The 20,404-nt window shown below is 43.3% G+C and overlaps 2 protein-coding genes across 5 annotated transcripts in view; both read right to left on the bottom strand.

Annotated features, from left to right (window-relative positions):
• The window catches only part of NR2C1 (nuclear receptor subfamily 2 group C member 1), a 54,474-nt gene extending 45,810 nt beyond the window's left edge, over nt 1–8,664 (bottom strand). Inside the window, exon 1 of one of the 3 annotated variants that reach the window (XM_008256896.4) lies at nt 8,388–8,664. The gene's annotated coding sequence lies outside the window, so the exon portion shown is untranslated. Of the gene's footprint in view, nt 1–7,565; nt 7,638–8,387 lie in introns of those variants that run through there. The other 2 variants (XM_070052714.1, XM_002711206.5) reach the window with 2 other exon arrangements.
• A 1,203-nt stretch (nt 8,665–9,867) lies between these two features.
• FGD6 (FYVE, RhoGEF and PH domain containing 6) overlaps nt 9,868–20,404 on the bottom strand; it is a 135,464-nt gene continuing 124,927 nt past the window's right edge. For both annotated transcript variants that reach the window (XM_008256897.4, XM_002711207.5), the window contains exons 19-21: nt 19,410–19,538; nt 17,778–17,926; nt 9,868–14,155 (exon numbers count right to left, since the gene is read on the bottom strand). In XM_008256897.4, coding sequence (XP_008255119.1) covers nt 14,119–14,155; nt 17,778–17,926; nt 19,410–19,538 — 315 coding nt within the window. In that variant the 3' untranslated portion in view covers nt 9,868–14,118. The remainder of the gene's footprint in view (nt 14,156–17,777; nt 17,927–19,409; nt 19,539–20,404) is intronic.

Here is a 20,404-nt window from a genome sequence, read left to right on the forward strand (position 1 = left end):
AACAGTGCAGGGTCCTGTGTCGTTCCTCCACGAAGAGCGGGAGCGACAAAAGATAAGTTTAGAGGCAGGTGAAGCCACTACTTGGGATGCCTACATCCCATGATGGGATGCCCATGAGTCTTGACTGTTGTGGCCTGGCTTAGCCTGGCCATTTAGGGGAATGAACAAAAGACCTGTCTCACCCTCTTTCTGTGTCACTCTTTCAAATAAACAGATCTTTTTTTTTTAAGAGTAAGTTTACTTTGGTAAAAAGAAATTTTGAAATCTATGCATACTTTCTTTATAATAGGTTTTTCCCATGAACTTTTTGAAAAGCCTATGTATTAAGGTGAATCTAATGCACAAACTGTCTCCAAATTAATGAGCCTGCCCTTAACATTTGTTTTTTCTCTATATCATGTAGTGAAGAATACATAATTTGTTGCTTCACTTTGTTTATGTCATGTTCACTAACATTCCACAACTATAATTAATATTAGCTCCTCAGTTTTCTGAATTCTTTTAATTACTTTAAAATTTTTAAACACTTCAATTAGTTGTGCTATATGGCCTACTCAATATTCAAGTTGATCATTTAACTCTTTCTCACTAGATTTTAGGCAGCCACTCATCTCTGGAACCAAAAGAAAAAAAGACCGGCCTCTTGGGCTTGAAGTGACAACGACAGCTCTGCCAACTTCTGAGCCACTTTGGGAATCAGTCTTTCCTTTTTATGAAGAACAATGTTCACAACCAGGTAGCTCCATTGGCCTATCCTGCAAAATCCCAGAAGCCCACAGTGTCCCTTCATTTCAGTCCATGCTTGGTATCCATGAGAGAATAGAATACACCACAGATCTTTTGTGGATAATCCCACTTCTTTTTTTGTTTTAAACATTTACTTTATTTATTTGAAAGGCAGAGTTACAGAGAGAGAGGTCTTCCATGTGCTGGGCCACTCCCCAAATGGCCACAGAAGCCAGAGCAGGGCTGATCTGAAGCCAGGAGCCAGCCTCTATTCTATTTATTTTCTTAAGATTTACTTATTTGGAAAGTAGAGTAACAGAGACAAGGACACACAGAGAGCTATCTTGCCTGCAATATCTTCCATCCACTGATTCACTCTCCAAATAGCTGTAATAGCCAGGCTGGGCCAGGCTGAAGACAAGAGCCTAGAACTCCATCTGGCTCTCCGACATGGGTGCAGGCATCTAAGCACTTGGACCATCTTCTGCTGCTTTCCCAGGCACATTAGCAGGGCGCTGGATCAGAAGCAGAATAGCTGGGACCAGAACCAGTACTCCAATATGGGATACCACCATTGCAAGTGACAGCCTAACTTACAACTTTACAGCCACACTGTAAACCCCACAGAATACCAATTTTTTAATTCTTTCTGCACACTCTGTACTAATATAGTAGTCTAGAGCTATTTCATTTTACTATGTAGTTACATATAACTCAAAAGTTGTCAACAAAAGGATACTCAAATTCAAACATTCAACTAGAAAGCCAACTTAGAGAATTTTTTTTCCATTTTGGGCCTCCTCAACAAAACATGTGTCTTCAAACTATTTTTTTTTTCATTTCCAATTTGTAAAGCCTATTGAGATCTGTCAAGCCAACTCAAATCTAGGAAGATCCAGACATTGTGATATGAAGCCAAATCTCTAATCCTATTTTCATTATTACCTATTTCTTTTCCTAAACTATCCAAGAATATACACTTATATGTAAACAGATACATGACAGAATATAAACATATCCTATAATTTTGTTCATTTGGAAAATTTTTCACTATTTACAAAAAAAGAGGTAACTTTTCTAAAAGTTTTTAAAAGCCTATGTCAATTCACTGTTTTATTAAAATTCAGATTTTTCCAGATTCTTAAGAATAAGAAATCTGGCTGTAACACATTAAAGTAGCAATTGGCTTAATTGGACTTTGAGAAACTTGGAGACCACACTGAATATAGTCTGGGCTGTCATTGTGGATATAAGTGAGGAAAATGATGGCATTCGGTATCAAAATCCTCAGTGAATGAGGGTATTGAAAGAGAAGGCTCTGTTTAACAATAATAAAGTCAGTTGAAACTATGATATGACTGATTTACATGAATCTCAAAGGAGTATTACTTTGATAAATTAAAAACCTGATGAGGGGAAATAAGGAAACTAATGACAAATAGTATTTGGCATAAAGGCAGGTATTTGTAAGTGTATTAGTCACTGTATTGTGATAAAAGCTCAAATACTAATTTAAGGGGAAAAAAGCCACAAATAACCAAGCAAACAAGCAAACAGCGGCAAAAACAGTGAAGTGGGGAAGAGAATACACACTAGTAGGACTGTGGTACAGCTGATCTGGTGAAAAACTGGAACTAGGAATTCAGATGATGTCAGGAACCTCCCCTCCTTGTGGTCAGCTTCTATATTTCCAATATTGTAACAGATTCTGATTGGCCCAGCTTAGGTTATCTTCTCAGGTCTTAGAATAATCACTGTCAGTGTGCCAGGAAGAGGGAAGGGAAAGTTTACGACAGCTTCATTTTTGGGAGGCCTATTTCCCACGACATGGCTACTGATGTAATTATAAGCCAGGCAACCACTTTAATTTATTTCTACTATTGATACACAGCATTCAACCAGAAGTCCACTGAATACCATCGGCACTATCACAAAAATAAATAAATAAATAAAAAATTCTAATTTGCCACCGACTTTTTCTTCTTTTTTTTTTTTTTAATAAATAGAAGACACTTGTGGCCAGCGCCTCAGCTCACTAGGCTAATCCTCCGCCTTGCGGCACCAGCACACCGGGTTCTAGTCCCGGTCAGGGCGCCGGATTCTGTCCCTGTTGCCCCTCTTCCAGGCCAGCTCTCTGCTGTGGCCCGGGAGTGCAGTGGAAGATGGCCTAAGTACTTGGCCCCTGCACCCCATGGGAGACCAGGATAAGTACCTGGCTCCTGCCATCGGATCAGCGCGGTGCGCCGGCCGCAGTGCACCGGCTGTGGCGGCGGCCATTGGAGGGTGAACCAATGGCAAAGGAAGACCTTTCTGTCTCTTTCTCTCACTGTCCACTCTGCCTGTCAAAAAAAAAATAGAAGACACTTTTGAACAAAAGATTTGTGGGATGGGCGCAGTAGCGGGTAAAGCCACTGCCTGCAGTGCTGGCATCCCAAATGGTCACCAGTTTGAGTCCTGGTGCTCCACTTCCAATCCAGCTCTCTGCTATGGCCTGGGAAAACAGTAGAAGATGTACCAAGTCCCTGGGCCCCTGCACCCACGTGGGAGACCTGGAAGAAGCTCCTGGCTCCTGATCTGCCTAGCTCAGGCCGTTGCAGTCATTTGGGGAGTGACCTAGTGGGTGGAAGCTCGTGCTCTCTGTCGCTCCACCTTTCAAGTAAATAACTAAAATCTTTATTAAAAAAAGATTTATTTATTGGAAAAGTGGGAGGAGAGAGAGAGAAATATCCTCCATCCACTGGTTCACTCCCCAAAAGGCCACAATATCTGGAGCTGGGCTAGGACGAAACCAGAAGCCTGGAGCTCCGTCTGGGTCGCCCACTTGCTTTCCCAGGTGTATTAGCAGGAAGCTGGATTGGAAGCAGAGCAACTGGAACTCAACTGTGCCACAACACTGGCCCTGCTGACTCCAATTTTCTTTAGTTGTAAAAATCTCCGAAAGAGGGGAACAGAGAAACCCCTATAAAATACTTCATCAGGAGGTCCTTCTGAGGATCAAGTTCCTTCTAATTTCTTAGCTCTTTAGTAAATAATAAACTTAGTTTAGCAGTAACATTGTTTTAAATAATCTCCTTAAAATTATTTTTTCCAAAAATAAATGTTCCATAATTAAAAGAAAAAATATTTTTAAAAGGTTAGTAAAAGGGCAAAAAGGGACCCTTGCAATTCTCAATATTAAAGTCTTTCTTTTTCCTTCGCCACCCCTTCACTCCAGTCTGTAGGGTGTTCCCCAATAAACCCTTTCCCTTACTCCAGTGTCCGGTGTGCTTTGTGACGGCTAACATTAAGATATAACATTGGTGCTGTGACTCATATTGGTAATCCAGTGTCCCCCAGTGCTCTGGGGTCCTTGATTCCTGCCAGTCGCAAAGCACACCTCCATAAAAAAGAAAAAAAGAAAAAAAAAAAAAAAGAAGAGGAGGGTTCCATTTACTTCGCAGTACAGGACACAGGGAGACTCAAGATAAGGCACACTCATCTGGCAAAGGTCTCATGCCATGACACAGCACGGCAGATGGTAGTATATGGTGTGAATCGTGTACAGAGACAAAATATGAAGGGTACGCTTGCTTTCCTAACATCCTGTTCTTATGGGGACTAAGTTAGCCCGAGGACAGGGAGAGTAACTCACTCCTAAGACAGCAATAACCTATTCACGAGGGCCATGCCCCCACAACCCAAACACCTTCCCAGCAGGCTCTACCTTCTAACACTGCTACATTAAGAAGTTAAACTTCTGCATGAGTTGTGGTGAGGACAGATAATCGTAATCAACAGTGGAATGAAGAAAAACAAAGCAGGAACAAGGTAAGGCTGGGTGGGAGGGGATGATTCGCAGTTTTTACTAAGTCAGAGATGGCTCTCCAAGAAAATAACGTTTCATCAGAGATATGAAGGAAGTAAGGAAGCAAGCTACCGGCTATTTAGAGCAAAAACTTCATAGCCAGATGTTTTTTCTCAGGACAAAAGTTTGTGCCCTCAATGACAAACTACATGTTCAAAAGAAACAAAACTTTATTCACAGTATGATTTAAAACTATACAAAGACACACAAGGACATCCTTAAATGTTAACTGTAGGGCTAGCATTGTGGAGCAGTGGGTTAAGCCACTGCTTGTGACCCCAGTGGAGTGCTGGTTGATTCTTAGCTATTCTGCTTCTGATCCAGCTTCCTGGCAGCAGTAGATGGGGTAAGTATGTGGGCCCCTGCTACCCATGTAGGAGACTAGGATGGAGTTCCTGGCTCCTCGCTCTAGCTTGGCACAGCCCTGGCTGCGTTGGTCATTTGGGGAATAAACCAGCGGATGGCAGATCTCTTACTCCCTCTCTGTCACTTTGCCTTTCAAATAAAGCTTCCAAAAAAAAAAAAAAAAGTTAACTCATTTTTCTAGGTAATTACAAGCCACTTAAAGAGTTTCAAAGGAGTCCTTTGATTGTAATCAGAAAATCAATCATTCTTATACGTCATAAATTTGTATAATTACTGGGGCCAGCACTGAGACACAGTAGGTTAATCCTCTACCTGTGGCACCAGCATCCCTTATGGGCGCTGGTTCTAGTCCTGGTTGCTCCTCTTCCAATCCAGCTCTCTGCTGTGGCCTGGGAAAGTAGTGGAAGATGGCCTAAGTCCTTGGGCCCCAGCACCTGCGTGGGGGACCAGGAAGAGGCTCCTGGCTTCGGATGGGCAAGCTCCAAACGCTGCGGCCATTGGGGAGTGAACCAGAGGACGGTAAACCTTTCTGTTTCTCCCTCTCACTGTCTGTAACTCTACCTCTCAAAAAATAAATAAAATCTTAAAAAAAAAAAAAAAACTAAAAATTCAGCATTCCCTCATCTATAACTCACTGTATTGTACTCCCATCTCATCATCTAAAACACTTTGCAATTTCCCTGCACTTGATCACCAAGATGCCCATCTCCTGTAAGACTTCGAAGAAAAAACTGTGCAATAGCCAATGAACTTTTTTCTATGACCCACTAGTGTTCAACATAGTACCTAGTGTTCTTTCCTTAACAATTATTGACTGAAACTTATCAGCCACTGTGAGTTTGGGGACCCCAGTAAACAACACAGAAAAGATTTCTGTCAAGAAAGTTTTACTTGCATTTTAGTGAAAAAAAAAATAAACATTTTAAAAATTACCAATTGTGCTAAAATTCATCAGGCTAGTAAGGAAGAAGTCAAAGGCAATTGGAGGGAGCCTATGCAAGACCCATGGTTTGTCCCCTCCAAAGCTTAAGTTGAAATTTGGTCCCTAGTGTTAAGTGTTGAGAGATCAGGGACTTTAAAGAGGTGTTTGGATCATGACAGTTCTGCCTTCAAAAGCGATTAATGCCAGCTCTCAGGACTGGGCTAATTCTCATGGGAGTGAGTCCTTGTTCTCCACCTCCTGGCTAACGTGCCTGGGAAAGCATCAGAAGGTGGCTGGAAAACACAGACCCTGGCACCCACATGGAAGACCCAGATGGAGTTCCAGGCTCTTGGGTCAGCCTGGCCCAGCCCCAGACACTGAAGCCATGTAGGGAACGAAGCAGTGATGGAAGATCTCTTGTTCTGTGTTGTCTTCTCTAATTCTGCCTTTCCAATAAAATAAATTCTTTAAAAAAAAAAAAAAACTAAAACAACAACAAAAAAACCAGGATTGGCACTCTGGGAAATGTGTCCCAAGTGGTAGCTTCACTCGCTGCGCAACACTATCCTTCCCAGTGTGTCATTTAAACTTCTGTGATGGGTCACCCAAGTCCTAGCAGCTTCACTTCTTGTCCAGCTCTTTGCTAGTGGCCTGCAGTAGATGGCCCTGATGAAGCTCCTGGCTCCTGGCTTTGGCCTGGCCCAGCTCCAGCCCTTGTGGCCATCTGAGGAGTGAACCAGCAGATGGAAGATCTCATTGTGCGAATGTTAACTCTTGACTTTCAAATAAATGAACAAATCTTTAAATATATATATGTATCTGTGATGCTGGCATCCCATAAGCTCCAGTTCTAGTTCCAGCTACTCCACTTCAGATCTGGCTCCCTGATAACAGACCTGAAAAGGAAGGGGAGGATGGCTGAAGGCTTGGGCCCCTGCCAAAAACGCGGGAGATTATGGAGTTCCAGGCTCCCCGCTTCGGTCTTGCCCAGCCTGAGGGCCACAGCCATTTGGGGAGTGAACCAGCAGTTGGAAGATCTGACTCTCCCCCTCTGTAATTCTTTCAAAATAAATCTTAAACAAAAAAACCTTATGAACTATTTACTTCTGGAATTCTTCATTTAGTAATTTTGGACTGCAGTCAACCAGCAGTGGGGGTAACTGAAATTTTGGAAAGCAAATCACTACATGAATTCCCCAATACACTATTTCAGCTCCCTCCCCCCCTTAAACCCCATCTGACCCGAGACTCCACCCAGAGCCAGCATTTATCCTATAGTCTAAGGCTGTTAACCACAAGTCAGGAACAGACTTTTGTAAACTCCTAATATTGACGCAAAATTTTATGCAGAACTGCGTTTTTCTAAAGATGATTCATGAGATTTTTAAGAGGTTGTAAAAGGCCAATTGATCTTAAAAAGACAAAGATTATATTCCAGCTCTTCACCGTTCGTCATATCCTGTTTGTTTTTTCTCTTCCTCAAGAGTACCACACACAAGATATTTTGGGAATGCTTGCTGCCACTGACTTGTGCCTCCCTCAAACACTTCCTAAATCCAGATACTGAAATGTTCCTACAAAGAATGATGCAATGAGTTGCCCTTGATGCGACCACTCTTAAAAATCATAAACACAAGTATCTTTCAGACATATAAGCTAAAGGTTAAAAAACAATCAACGCCTATCAACCCACCACACAGCACGCACCATTCAAAAATCGCACAGTGGAAGGCCTATTTGCAACTTCCAGAAGCACAAAAACCCCGAAGGCCTTAATTTCAAGTCTTTTTGCTGTAACTCCTCCCGGCCGACCAATCTGCCAAAGGTTATGGGGCGACATGGCAATGCCGGTAGCTCACAAAGTTCTGTCTGTATAAGCTGGAGGCCGGCTTCCCAGCAAAAGAACTACCGGAAGCGGGGAGCTGCCCAGGAGAGTGGGGACCCCGGGCCCGTTCACGCGTTTTCTCAAAAGACCCAGGTCCAAAGGCGACCGCTCAGAGGCAGTCGTTCCGCCCCTCCCGCGACCCTGAAGGCGCAGGCTCCCGCTGAGCCGCCGCCGCCGCCGCCGCCGCCCCGGGCCGGAGGGTCGGCCCCCGGCGCGCCCACCGCGAATCGCCCGCCCCGAGCCCGCGGGCTCCCTGGGACGGGGGAAGCCGCCGCGGCGCGGAGACGGAAGCTGTTCCTACAGGTGAAAGGTCAGAGGCGCCGCGGGAGGCGCCACTGGAGAGAGGCTGCGCGCGCCGCGCCGCTCGCCGGCAGCACCCGCGCCCCGCCGCCCCGGCCCGGCGCCGCGCCCCGCCTCGGCTACGGCCACGGCCTCTTCCAGGCCGGTGTGCATTCGGCCCCCGCCACGCTGGCCCCTCTCTGCGCTCCCAGCCCGCGCCGAGCAACCCGCCGAGGCACTACCAGAGCGGCCCTGCCGGCCGGAGTCCACAGGCTGTGGGCGGACTGAGGCTGCGTCCGTTGGCGTCGGGATGAGGGGCGCCCCGGCCCCGGCCCCGGCCGCTGGGGTCCTCACCCGGCACTTACCGGCGCCTCTTCGCCGCGCTGTCCTGCGTCGGGCACAGACCCGACACTCCCGCGGCGGTGGCTGCTGGGTGTTGAGTGGGGTGCGCTTCGGGATCAGAAGTTGGAGAAAGCGGAAAGGAAAGGGGATCGAGGATGAGGGGAGGCGGCCTCTGGGTTTGTGTATTTTTTGGGGGGTCAGAGTTCGTGACCCTTCCCTCGGCTCGGCGGCGCTCTCTGCCCTGCGCGCCTGCGCAATAGCGACGTGAGGGGCGAGAGGGGGTCGTGACGTTCCCTGGGTGGGGCGGAGGGACCGGAGGAGTCGAGTCGCGGTCTGAAAGTCGACTGCCCCCTGTCGGCCTGGAGGGAGACTTCCCTGCCAGGGCCGCGCATACCCACCGGGTTCTTCTAGGGACCGCGTCCGGTGTTCAGCATCGTGTGTACCGAAGGTGGTCGTTAAAGGAAATTTTGAGTCAGTGTTTTCAGACTGAAGCGACGATAACCTAATCGGCTTTAAGCAGTTCTGTGTCTAGTCTCTGGAAAACTGGGCTCCTCTATAGGCGCTGTCCTACCTGGACTCTAAATACTACTAGAGAACTAACAAGTCCGGGTAGATTCCAGTCAGATATTTAAACTACCCTTTAATATAACAAGCTGAGACAGAATCGTGTACAGTAAGAGACTGGCTACATGGTGCCAGAATATAATCATCGGGATGTCGGTTCCCAAGAATTAGTTTTTGTCTGTTTTGTTCAGCAGTGTGTTCCAAAGAACATGTGACAGTGCCTGCTGGGCAGTATAGATTTGTTCAATGAAAGGGCAGCGATGCAACATCACATTCTGGCAGTGGCGACATGTGGCAGGCAGTGAGCTGTGGCACAAAGCGAGCCGTGTGCAAAGTACTAATTAATATGCCTGTGACCTTTGAGACAAGCGTCTTCAAAATTTTCTTTTATATCTGGCATAGGTGAGCACGGTAGGAAAGCAGCCACAGAGTTAGGGCAGAAACCCAAGTTTGGAAAAACAAATGTGTGCTGGGAACGAAAACATCTCTGTGTTTGCCCCTGGAAGAAGGCAAGGGGGCAGGGAAACGTGGCAGGCAATGTTCCCTAGCAGGTGGAAATATGCCTCAGGCCTCATTGTCTGAAAGCTGACCTCTACTCGTTAGCATCACTTGCTGGGTTTCATTCCCTTCGTCTGAAGGCAGTCCCTCCTGCATGCTACCTCCCAGTATCCTCAAGCTGATCCCAGAGGTGAAAGCTTCCCTGGAAATGGCAGTCAGGTCCTCTATTCTCAGTGCATGGTATGCATCCCTGCAGTGACGCCTGGAGTTACTCCTAGTCTAGTTTACTTGGGTCGCATTGCGCTGGCAGAAGCTACTCTGGAACTAACATTGCAGGTGAAGGGAAGAGCTTCTTGTACCTGTGCTTCAGGAGGTTCGTGAGGTACCTCTTTAAATGTGTGACTAAAGAAAGGTACGGCTTAAAAGACCACACCAGCAGTAGATATTTTAGTACATTTATTTTGCATAAATATAACACATATTAACATTATTTACAATGCTAACTTTATTTATAAAGGATCTATAGCTATATGGACAAAAAGATATAAACAATTATCCCTTTAGATAAAAAAGTTGTTCTAGAAATGCATTATAAATCATTTAAAAAATATTTTAAGGTTGGGTCTTATATGCTATGAACAACTCATGTGAAGGAGAAGGTTACCCCTCTTTCAGCCTTCTGTCGTCCCACAAGGAGTTTGATATTTAGGCTGTTAAAATTTTTCCTACTGGTTTTATATTTAAAAAACATCCTACTAGAAACTATCTCTTTTCTTATAGAGGGAAAAGTCCTAAGATTTTTCTTTTAGAAAATGTCATTAAAAGTGTCATAGGCTTCCGAATCATAAATATATAGGAGGCACTTTGAAAAAATCAGAAGGGATCCATAGGAAGGAATTCATTCAGCAAACACACACTACATGGCCACTGCAAGCAAGGCATTCTGCTAGCTGCTGTGGGGGAATCTCAAATGAACAAGCTAAGTTGTTATCACGAATGTGATAAGCATCATATTAAAGTTTATGAAACTAAAGACGAGGGGCCACAGGGGAATGATGACTAGCAGAGGAACTGGGGAGAGAAGGACTAGGATCCGCTGTCACAGAGAAGTCTTGGCTAAGATGTAGAGACAGGAGTAGGGTAGACGGCTGGAAAAAGGAAGTCATGTGAACAGAGAAAGGCGAGGGTTACCTGGAGTGTACAGTAACCTGAGCAAGTCGTCCATGCCTGAGCCGCTGATGGCTGCAAGAGCAAGGATGAACCTAGAATAGAATTATGCTTTAGGAAGATCACTCCGGTGGTGCTTAAAACATGGGACCACACAAATTAGAAGTTAACTGCAGTCTTTGGGAAGAGGTAACAAGAACTCAAGTCATGGCAATGAAGATGGGAAGAAAAAAAGAGGAATGGCAAGAAGTCTTGTTCAGACCTGGATGCAGATTCTGTGGCCACAAACGATGTCTATATTACAGAGGAAAATAGACAGACTTGAAGAGGAAGAAAGTTGATTTTGTCGTGTGAATTTTAAAACGCTTGAGGACTTATGTAGGTGTCCAACAGGTGGTTGTAAATGTGGCAAGGGTAAGTCTAATGAAGGTGTTTGAATTACAAGTGCCAAGAATCCCATCCTCACTTTCTTCTATCCAATTGAACAAGTATTTTCTCCAAACAGACACAGGGTAATACTACCGGAGAAAGAGATATATTACAGTGTATCTGCCTTTAAGAAATATAGACTGTACTATACAAAGAAATGGGAATTACCTCTCTGGAAATCCCAGTGACTACATTTGACTGCAGTGGATCTCACATGGAAGCATACTTCAACAGATACCCGCATAGGCTATGATAACATTTACAATTTCACTAAATTATGAAAGTGGAGGCTCTCCACACTTCTAGGTATATTCTACCAGTCGAACATAAAATACATTTGGCTAACAAAACTGCACTCTCAAGAATTGGTCTAGTGACCTCATTTAAAGAAAACACTACCAAATGAAATCAAGCTTTTGGTGGAAGAAGAGAGAAATAGCTTGGGCAGCCAGAGGACAATGGGAAGATACTGGGTCCATCAGAGAACAAGAGGAAAGAGGTTGGATAAAAAGGTTCAAAATAGGTGAGGAGGACAGGTCATCACATTTTCTCAGGACTTGAGTCATGCTGGTTAGCTGCCCAGGTAGAGAAGGAGCACGCTCATTAGCAAAACTAGCCTCCCCTCATTCAGCCTGGCTTCCTACGTGGGTTATTCTCAGCATCCTTTTCAGCTTAGTGTTATGACTGCTCTTCTCTGCCGTCCTTACAAATACAAGGAGACACCGGAGAGAGTTTGATGGAAGCACATGGACCCACGTAACACACAGTACTCCTGGGGTCCAAAGCTGTTTATACTTCTTTCTCATGTACAGACTGCACTTCATTTTTCCCCTCAAAAATATCACCCATCTAAGATAACTTTCAAGGTAGTTTTGCAATAAATTGCATATAATTAGGCTCCCACTTAATACTGAATGAGCGAGGTTAAAAACTGATCAGCTTTGGTAAGTCATGAAGGCTTGAAAAGGAAGGAAAGGGAATGTAATACTATTACACAGGCAAAACAAATTATGGGAGGACAATCTGATAAAAAGGCTTGTATTTTATATATTTCAAAAGCCTCCAAGGGACTAAGCCAATAGCTAATGCACTCACACATGAGTTTCACATGTAATCAAGAAGAATTGGCCGGCGCCGTGGCTCAATAGGCTAATCCTCCACCTTGCGGCACCGGCACACCGGGTTCTAGTCCCGGTCGGGGCGCCGGATTCTGTCCCGGTTGCCCCTCTTCCAGGCCAGCTCTCTGCTATGGCCAGGGAGTGCAGTGGAGGATGGCCCAGGTGCTTGGGCCCTGCACCCCATGGGAGACCAGGAGAAGCACCTGGATCCTGGCTCCTGCCATCGGATCAGCGCGGTGCGCCGGCTGCAGCGGCGGCCATTGGAGGGTGAACCAACGGCAAGGGAAGACCTTTCTCTCTCTGTCTCTCTCACTGTCCACTCTGCCTGTCAAAAAAAAAAAAAAAAAAAAAAAAAGAATTACTGAAAGTTTGTGACAGATATCTCTGTTCCTCTAAAATAGCCAGGCTGATATTTCTTAGGTTCTGATAAAATCTAACCATGGCCTCCAAATATGATACATTAAAAACGGCAGAGACTTTAATGGGAAAGCCTTATTTACTGATTTTGACTAACATAAGTGGGTTACAAAAATATTTTATCTGCTATGACAGAAAGACTTGGAGAGACAGCAAGTCAAGACTATCAATAAGGCCACAAGAGGGTTTCAAATTATTGCGTAACAGGAGACAGCCAGAAAAATCCACAACAGCCAACCCTAGATCTAGCAGGGACTCGGGCGCTGCAGCAAACGGCGTCCAAGAGACTTCAGAAAGGCACTTGGTAATTCTCTTGGCTACCATGAAGTATCACGCTGAGGTGGGAAATCCTTTACAAGGAACTAGAAAGGAAAATTCTTGTACCCTTTAATGAAATCTTCTATGGAAAACCTTGTAAGACATCATAATTTAAATTCTGTCAATACAATGTATATTACACACATCAGGAATGTCTTCAAGGATAGTGTTAATTTTCCTTCTGCTAATCAACAATTTTATGTACAAGGTAGTTCACATGTTAAATAAGTGCACCAGAATGACTAATAAGTAATAATGAGGTGCACTGATGGCTACAGAAAGCATTTTGTTTTAAATTACCAGGGAGGATATAACACAAAGTGGTAGAAAAAGACCTTTCAAAAATGATACTATACAATTTCAGTTAATACTGGCTTAGACGTTGTGCTTTTCTGATATGGCAATTCCAGTTTTTAAAATTGAAACCATAATATTATAGGAAATGAAGCATTCTTTTTAGATACAAACATCACCATTGATTTGGACTTAGAGGTCTTAAAAGCTATGGAGTCTATGTACTATAATCCTTTCCATATTTTGGTATTTAGAAAAATAATATATTGATGTGTGTTGAATTGGTAGCTGTGAAAAAAATTCAAATTCTATCCCCTTGCTATAATTCTTTGATGGCATAATATTCATGCCCAAAGAGGTACATAACAGTAGAAATATTTTAGATATTTTACTGGAATTTCATTTCACAGTTACTGAGGTAGAAGCTGGCCATGCATTTTTCTATTAAAAGATACAAAAAATTTCTAAGTTGACATTCAAAGACATGTACTTTCTTTTTAATCAGCAGGCTGAATAGAATCATAATTACTAAACCAAGTACTTTATGGAAATTTTCTCCTTAGTATATGGTATTTATTTACCAAGACTTAGCGCTAGCGAGCATGTTACAATGTAAGGCAGGAAAAACAGTGTGGACTGAGTCACAGATAGTTAAAACTATACAGTATCAAGATAAATTTTCTGGTCTCTAAAGAAATGGTACTTTAGAATTCAGTGTGAATCTTAGAAATAATTCTGACCACTAAGTACACATCAAAATTTTAATAAATAACATACATGAAAAACAAACATTAAAAAAACACTATAACAAAATTTTTTATATCTTAAGAAGAGTTTGGTTGGCTGTATCTTGGCAGTGTTCATTTCTGCACAGTTTTTGAATAACATTTATTCCATGCTGATCAAATTCCTCCTTTTTGGACTCAAAGAAGAGATGAAACCAAAACTGCTACAATACTGTGCCTTCCTGAAATGCTTCTATCCACCTATTGATAAGAGAAATCCATTAGATTTATAGAATCCAATCATCTGTTATATGCAAACATAATATAGATAACTGCCAGGCCTGTGCATCTAATCACTCTAACAGCACATTTAAGATCTTCCCTATGGCAAAGTGGAATTTTGTGTAAGTGAAACTACCTCTATTGGGTCATTTGATCCAAATTGTGGCAACGGAAAGTGTGCATATTTCAGAGAGCTACGAAGAAGGAATCAGTTCATGTGTAAAGTTTTAGGAAATCCAGATGTTCCCCCATTTAACTGTTTTCGAAGTGCCCCGTGGCAGCAAAGGCCTTCTTTACAACACTCTTCCTTTCTCTCTTGTCTCAGTGCTATTAGAACACTAGTGTCACCTCCTCTCCTAACTCTACCAAGCAGAGTTCCTTTGTGTATCCCTTAGTTCAGAACTGTTCCAATATTTCCAATTAAAGAGAATCTGGCATTTGGTCTACTCCCAATTGACAAAAAATTTGCATGCAACATAATAGCTTCTCAAGGTTTTTAGAAGTGTTTCCAAAATTCTTCAAAGTTTTAGCTGACATTACACACAGCTGCAACTACTCAGAAAACACTTGGGGGTAGTCTCTTCCTCCCTCCTCCCTCTGCTGTAGTGTAACTGCTTCTGAACCTCATAATTTTTCCCTTCTTACTGAAATATATTTTTTTCAGTAATATTTCATGTAAAGAGATGACTCAAGGGAATTATAAACTTCTGAAATCAATTTAATTTTTAAGAGCAACCTAAAACACATTTAGCTGAAATTTTAGGGACAGAATTTTCAAAAATTTAAATTTTGAAAATAAATAGGATGTAAGTTATACTATGATAGCAAGACTTTTTAAAAAGCCCCCAAATCTCCCACTAATACTAGTATTTTAATGTTCTTTTGTATCCCAAAAAAAATAAACCTGCAAGACATTACTTTAGAAATTTTTCTATTTATTTGAGAGACAGCAAGAGAATGAGATAAAGAGCACTCCCAGGGCTGGCACTGTGGCACAGTGGGTTAAAGCTGCGCCTGCAGCACCAGCATCCCATACAGGTGCCAGTTCGAGTCCTGGCTGCTCCAATTCCAATCCAGCTCTCTGCTATGGCCTGGGAAAGCAGTAGAAGATGGTCCAAGTCCTTGGGCCCCTGAACCTGCATGGGAGACCCGGAAGAAGCTCCTGGCTTAGGATCAGCTCAGCTCTAGCTTTTATGGTCATTTGGAGAGTGAACCAGTGGATGGAAGACTTTCTCTTTCTCTCTCTCTCTCTCTCTTTCTCTGGCTCTACCTCTCTCTGTAACTCTTTCAAATAAATGAAAACAAATCTTAAAAAATAAAATAAAAAGAGCATTCCCATTCACTGCTTCATTCCTCAAATGCCAGCAATGGACCAGCAGAGCTAGAAGCTGGAAGCAGGAAACTCAATCTCAGTCTCCTCCATGAATGGTGGGAGCCCAATGAATGAGCCACCATGGCTGCCACAAAAGGTCTGCATTAGGAGGAAAGTGGAGTCAGCACCCAGAGCCCAGTACTGAACCCAGACACTCCAATGTGGGGACACAGGCATCCTACCTGGCATAGATATTAATAACTTAAAGAGATACTTATAATTTAGCCTATATCAATTCTAAATTAGAAGTAAGTTTTCTCCATCTAACTACATTTAATTCTGCCTAGATGGAATTTTTATCTTCTCAACATAATAATATAAGCAAAAGATGATGTATATTGAGAAGCAATCATTTATAAATTTGATGACAAACACAGATGAAATTTATAAGAAAGATAATATGTGACAGAATCATAGGGGAATTACTGTTTTGTCCAAGTAATTTTATGGGGAAAATAATAAAGTGACATGACTTTAAAATATTATTCTGCCCCAGGCCGGCACCACGACTCACTAGGCTAATACTCCGCCTTGCGGCACCGGCACACCAGGTTCTAGTCCCGGTCGGGGCGCCGGATTCTGTCCCGGTTGCCCCTCTTCCAGGCCAGCTCTCTGCTGTGGCCAGGGAGTGCAGTGGAGGATGGCCCAAGTCCTTGGGCCCTGCACCCCATGCGAGACCAGGAGAAGCACCTGGCTCCTGCCATCGGATCAGCGCGATGCGCTGGCCGCAGCGCGCCAGCCGTGGCGGCCATTGGAGGGTGAACCAACGGCAAAGGAAGACCTTTCTCTCTGTCTCTCTCTCTCACTGTCCACTCTGCCTGTCAAAAAATAAAAATAAAACATAAAACATAAAATATTATTCTGCATCAAAAGGAATTATTTGGAAGAACAGCTATACACAGATAAATATCCTAAAATATACGAGGCAAAAAATGCCTTCTAGAATGTCTGTAATATTGTACCTGGTCAGTATTCAGAAACATGATGGTTCCTCAAAGCTTCATGGAAGAGGCAGGTGTTTAGCCTATTAAAACATCCATGTCCCAAGTGGGAGTATCTGAGTTCAGTTCCTGGCTCTGGCTCCTGATGCCAACTTCCTGCAATGCAGACCCTGAGAGGCAGCAAGTAATGGCTCCAGAAGTTGGTTCCTGCCACCAAACTTGTGAGAGACCTGGACTGAGATCCCAGCTCCTAGATTTGGCCCTAGTGGGCATTTGGGGAGTGAACCTGCAAATGGAAGGGAGCTAACCCTCTCTTTCTGTTTCTGTCTCTGTCTGTCTCTCTCAAAACACTAAATAACAATCAAAAACCTTGTGGAAAAACAGAATTAAAAGATAAGTTTATTCGGATGCAAAAAATTTGGAATTCATGCATAATTTTTTATATTACAAACTTTCTATGAACTTTGTAAAGACCTCCATCTGCAATTCCGGTACATTAATTCTAACTGTCTTAAGAAGCTGATGCCCCGCTTACTCAAATCACGTAAAAAACGTTAACCTCATTGAGAAAACATGAGTACCGCTTACATAAAACAAAAATGTGTATTTTGTGAGGCCAAAGTAAAATTCAAATGGAAGAGGTGAAGTGAACTAGTTTATTCAGAAGGGACCTCGATTTCACAGAGACATGCGTTTCTATGTTAAGCAACCTCATAACATCTAAGTATTCTTATGTGAATTCTGAAGAGACTGTTTCAGCCTTCATCATCTAAAATGATATCCATTTCCATCCACTCAGTCACTGAGAACAGCATGGGAGCCTCTTAATGTGTTTGACCTTTTCCCCAGAGAAGTATGTTAGCAAGCAGCTGTTTAAACTCACGCTGTTCCCTGGCATAACTGAATCACTGGATTGCCAAGGTCCCGCGATGTTTCAAGGGAAGACTCTTCCCCTCATGGAGGGAGGGGTCAGACGCCTCCGCCTCCCTTCTTCCTGCAGAGCAGCATCACGCTGCCTCCTCTGAGGTCATCTGCAGACGGGACGCTTGGCCGGGCCTACCTATTTTCTTTTCCCCTCTGCCTCCTAAAAATGTTCCGGATACCCCTGCCTTATTTCAAAACAACTGTGAAGAGTTTGATTAATATGTTAAATTTAATTTGGATCTCTAGTTTAAATTCTGAGTTGTCCCCATGCCTTAAAGTAGGTTGTTTTAAAAGTCAGACATTTAAAGTAACAACTTGAAATCAAATCTTATGTATAAAAGAAAAATGCCTTTCAGTTACTTACTTCTGAGCTGAGTGAGCATCATCTGCCTTGAACACATAAAACAACATGTTTTTATGCAGTAACTGAAATACTTTAGACTCCGAATGCTCGTCTTTCACTTGAGTTACAGTGAATCCTAACAAAGGCTGACTCTCCAAAGCTGCCACGTCCTAATTTACAAATACACAAATGAAGACAGGATTGAATGAAAACTCTTGATTTCTACAGGTCTAATTTCATACACACATATAAAACAATGATAATCCTAACAACTTACTCATTTCTATGACCCTCTTCTACCTCCCTATGTGCCAGATACTGTTAGACAATTTTCAATATGTTTGCATCCACTGAATTTCACTGTCTTTCCCGCATTATATTCATTATAATGTTCATTACATTGCTTCCATTTTATGGATGCTAAAAACACAGCTCAGAAAGGCAACTGATTTTTCTAGATCTTAGCACTATGGAAAAGCCTGGACCCTACAGCAATGGTTGTCATAGGATGTTGGAACACAGGGTGATCAGATGGGAGAAAAGAACAGAATTAGAGCAAACAGCTAAGAAACTGTTTCTATCACAAACAAAGCCTATCTTATCTATGCAGGTTGTTTGATCAACACATTCTGGGGTGTGGTCACAGAAAGCCTGTGTGCAGCACAGAGAGCCTGGCAGAGAGAAGCAGCAGGTTGGGGCTGGTGCTGTGGCGTAGCAGGTAAAGCCGCCGCCTACAGTGCCAGCATCCCATATGGACACCAGTTTGAGTCCCAGCTGCTCCACTCCCAATCCAGCTCTCTGCTCTGGCCTGGGAAAGCAGTAGAAGATGGCCCAAGTCCCTGGGTCCCTGCACCCACGTGGGAGACCCAGAAGAAGCTCCTGGCTCCTGGCTTCGGATTGGCACAGATCCGGCCACTGAGGCCAATTGGGGAGTAAACCATCAGATGGAAGACGTCTCTCTCTCTGCCTCTCCTTCTCTCTCTGTGTAACTCTGACTTTCACATTAATAAATAAATCTTTAAAAAAAGAAAAGCGGCCAGCGCCGCGGCTCACTAGGCTAATCCTCTGCCTTGCAGCGCCGGCACACTGGGTTCTAGTCCCGGTCGGGGTGCCGGATTCTGTCCTGGTTGCCCCTCTTCCAGGCCAGCTCTCTGCTGTGGCCCGGGAGTGCAGTGGAGGATGGCCCTGTACCCCATGGGAGACCAGGAGAAGTACCTGGCTCCTGCCATCGGATCAGCCCGGTGCGCCAGCCGCAGCGGCCATTAGGAGGTGAACCAACGGCAAAGGAAGACCTTTCTCTCTGTCTCTCTCTCTCACTGTCCACTCTGCCTATCAAAAAATAATAATAATAAAATAAAAAAATAAAAAAATAAAAAAAGTTAAAAAAAGCAGCAGCTTCCCCTCTAATGTAGTCAGTAGTCACATAATACCAAAAATACTTGTGTTTTATACTATGAAAACTTCCTAATACATTTGAGTAAGAGCTCTCCAGATACAAAGCGAGAAAGATCACTGTTCACATTAAAAATACCATCAACAGCATTTCCCCTCTCCAGGAGCAAATCAAAATAACATAAAAACATGGATTCTGAAAATATTTCCAGTTGCATTACAAGACTCCCAAACTACTTGTCATTAGATTACATATCTTACCTCACTTGCAGCGTATGTATATAGAACTTTATTTTTTATGACAAACCACAAGTGTTTCCAAGGTTTCTTATTGCCCTTTGATCTGTACAAGTAGCCACTCATAGAAGAATCTTCTGTGTTTGCTGATACCTGGATAAGCAAGCCCCACAGACAGTTTAATGGTTTTGAGATATATTTTAGACAACAAAATTGCTTGTGGTCATTACATGCTGTAAGTAATAAATATAATAACACAAGGTTTAGAATGAAATAAGGTATTTTCAAAGTCTGCCACTGTACTGACTGAATACATTGAAATGGACATAAAAACCTTCGCTTTCACAAGTAAGTCTAGAATTTTACCTAGTTTAACTGTGCTTGTATGTGTCTGTGCATGTCTTCTTTGTAGACTCATCTGTTTTTTGGATTAGCAAGAGAAAAAAAAATCTAAAGTCGACAATGCTTTTCTAAAGCTGTACTTTGAGGACTGTGTATTGTGTCCATTTTTGTCTTTTCAAAGATTTTATTTATTTGAAAGGCAGAATTACAGAGACAAAAAGAGAGGGAGATACAGAAAAACAGACAGATCTTCTATCCGCCTGTTTACTCCCCAAACACTCACCAGGATCAGGCCAGACCAAAGCCAGGAGCCAGGAACTTCTTCCAGGTCTCCCACCTAGGAGCAGGGGCCCAAGGACTTGGACGATCTGCTACTGCTTTCCCAGGCAGCTGGACTGGAAGTGGAGCAGCCAGGACTTGCCAGCACTTGACCTGGTGTCCATATGGGATGCTGAAATCACAGGTGGCGGCTTTACCCACTATGCCACAACACTAGGGCCCCTGCACCCATGGGGGAGATCCAGAAGAAGCTCCTGGCTCCTGGCTTTGGCCTGGCCCTGCCTTGGCCATTGTGGCCGTTTGGGGAGTATACCAGCAGATGGAAGATCTCTCTCTGTCTCTCTTTGTAAATCTGCCTTTGAAATAAATAAATAAATCTTAAAAAAAAGAATATCTTA

The sequence above is a fragment of the Oryctolagus cuniculus genome, chromosome 11, assembly GCF_964237555.1.
Source record: "Oryctolagus cuniculus chromosome 11, mOryCun1.1, whole genome shotgun sequence".
NCBI classification, from domain to species: Eukaryota; Metazoa; Chordata; class Mammalia; order Lagomorpha; family Leporidae; genus Oryctolagus; species Oryctolagus cuniculus.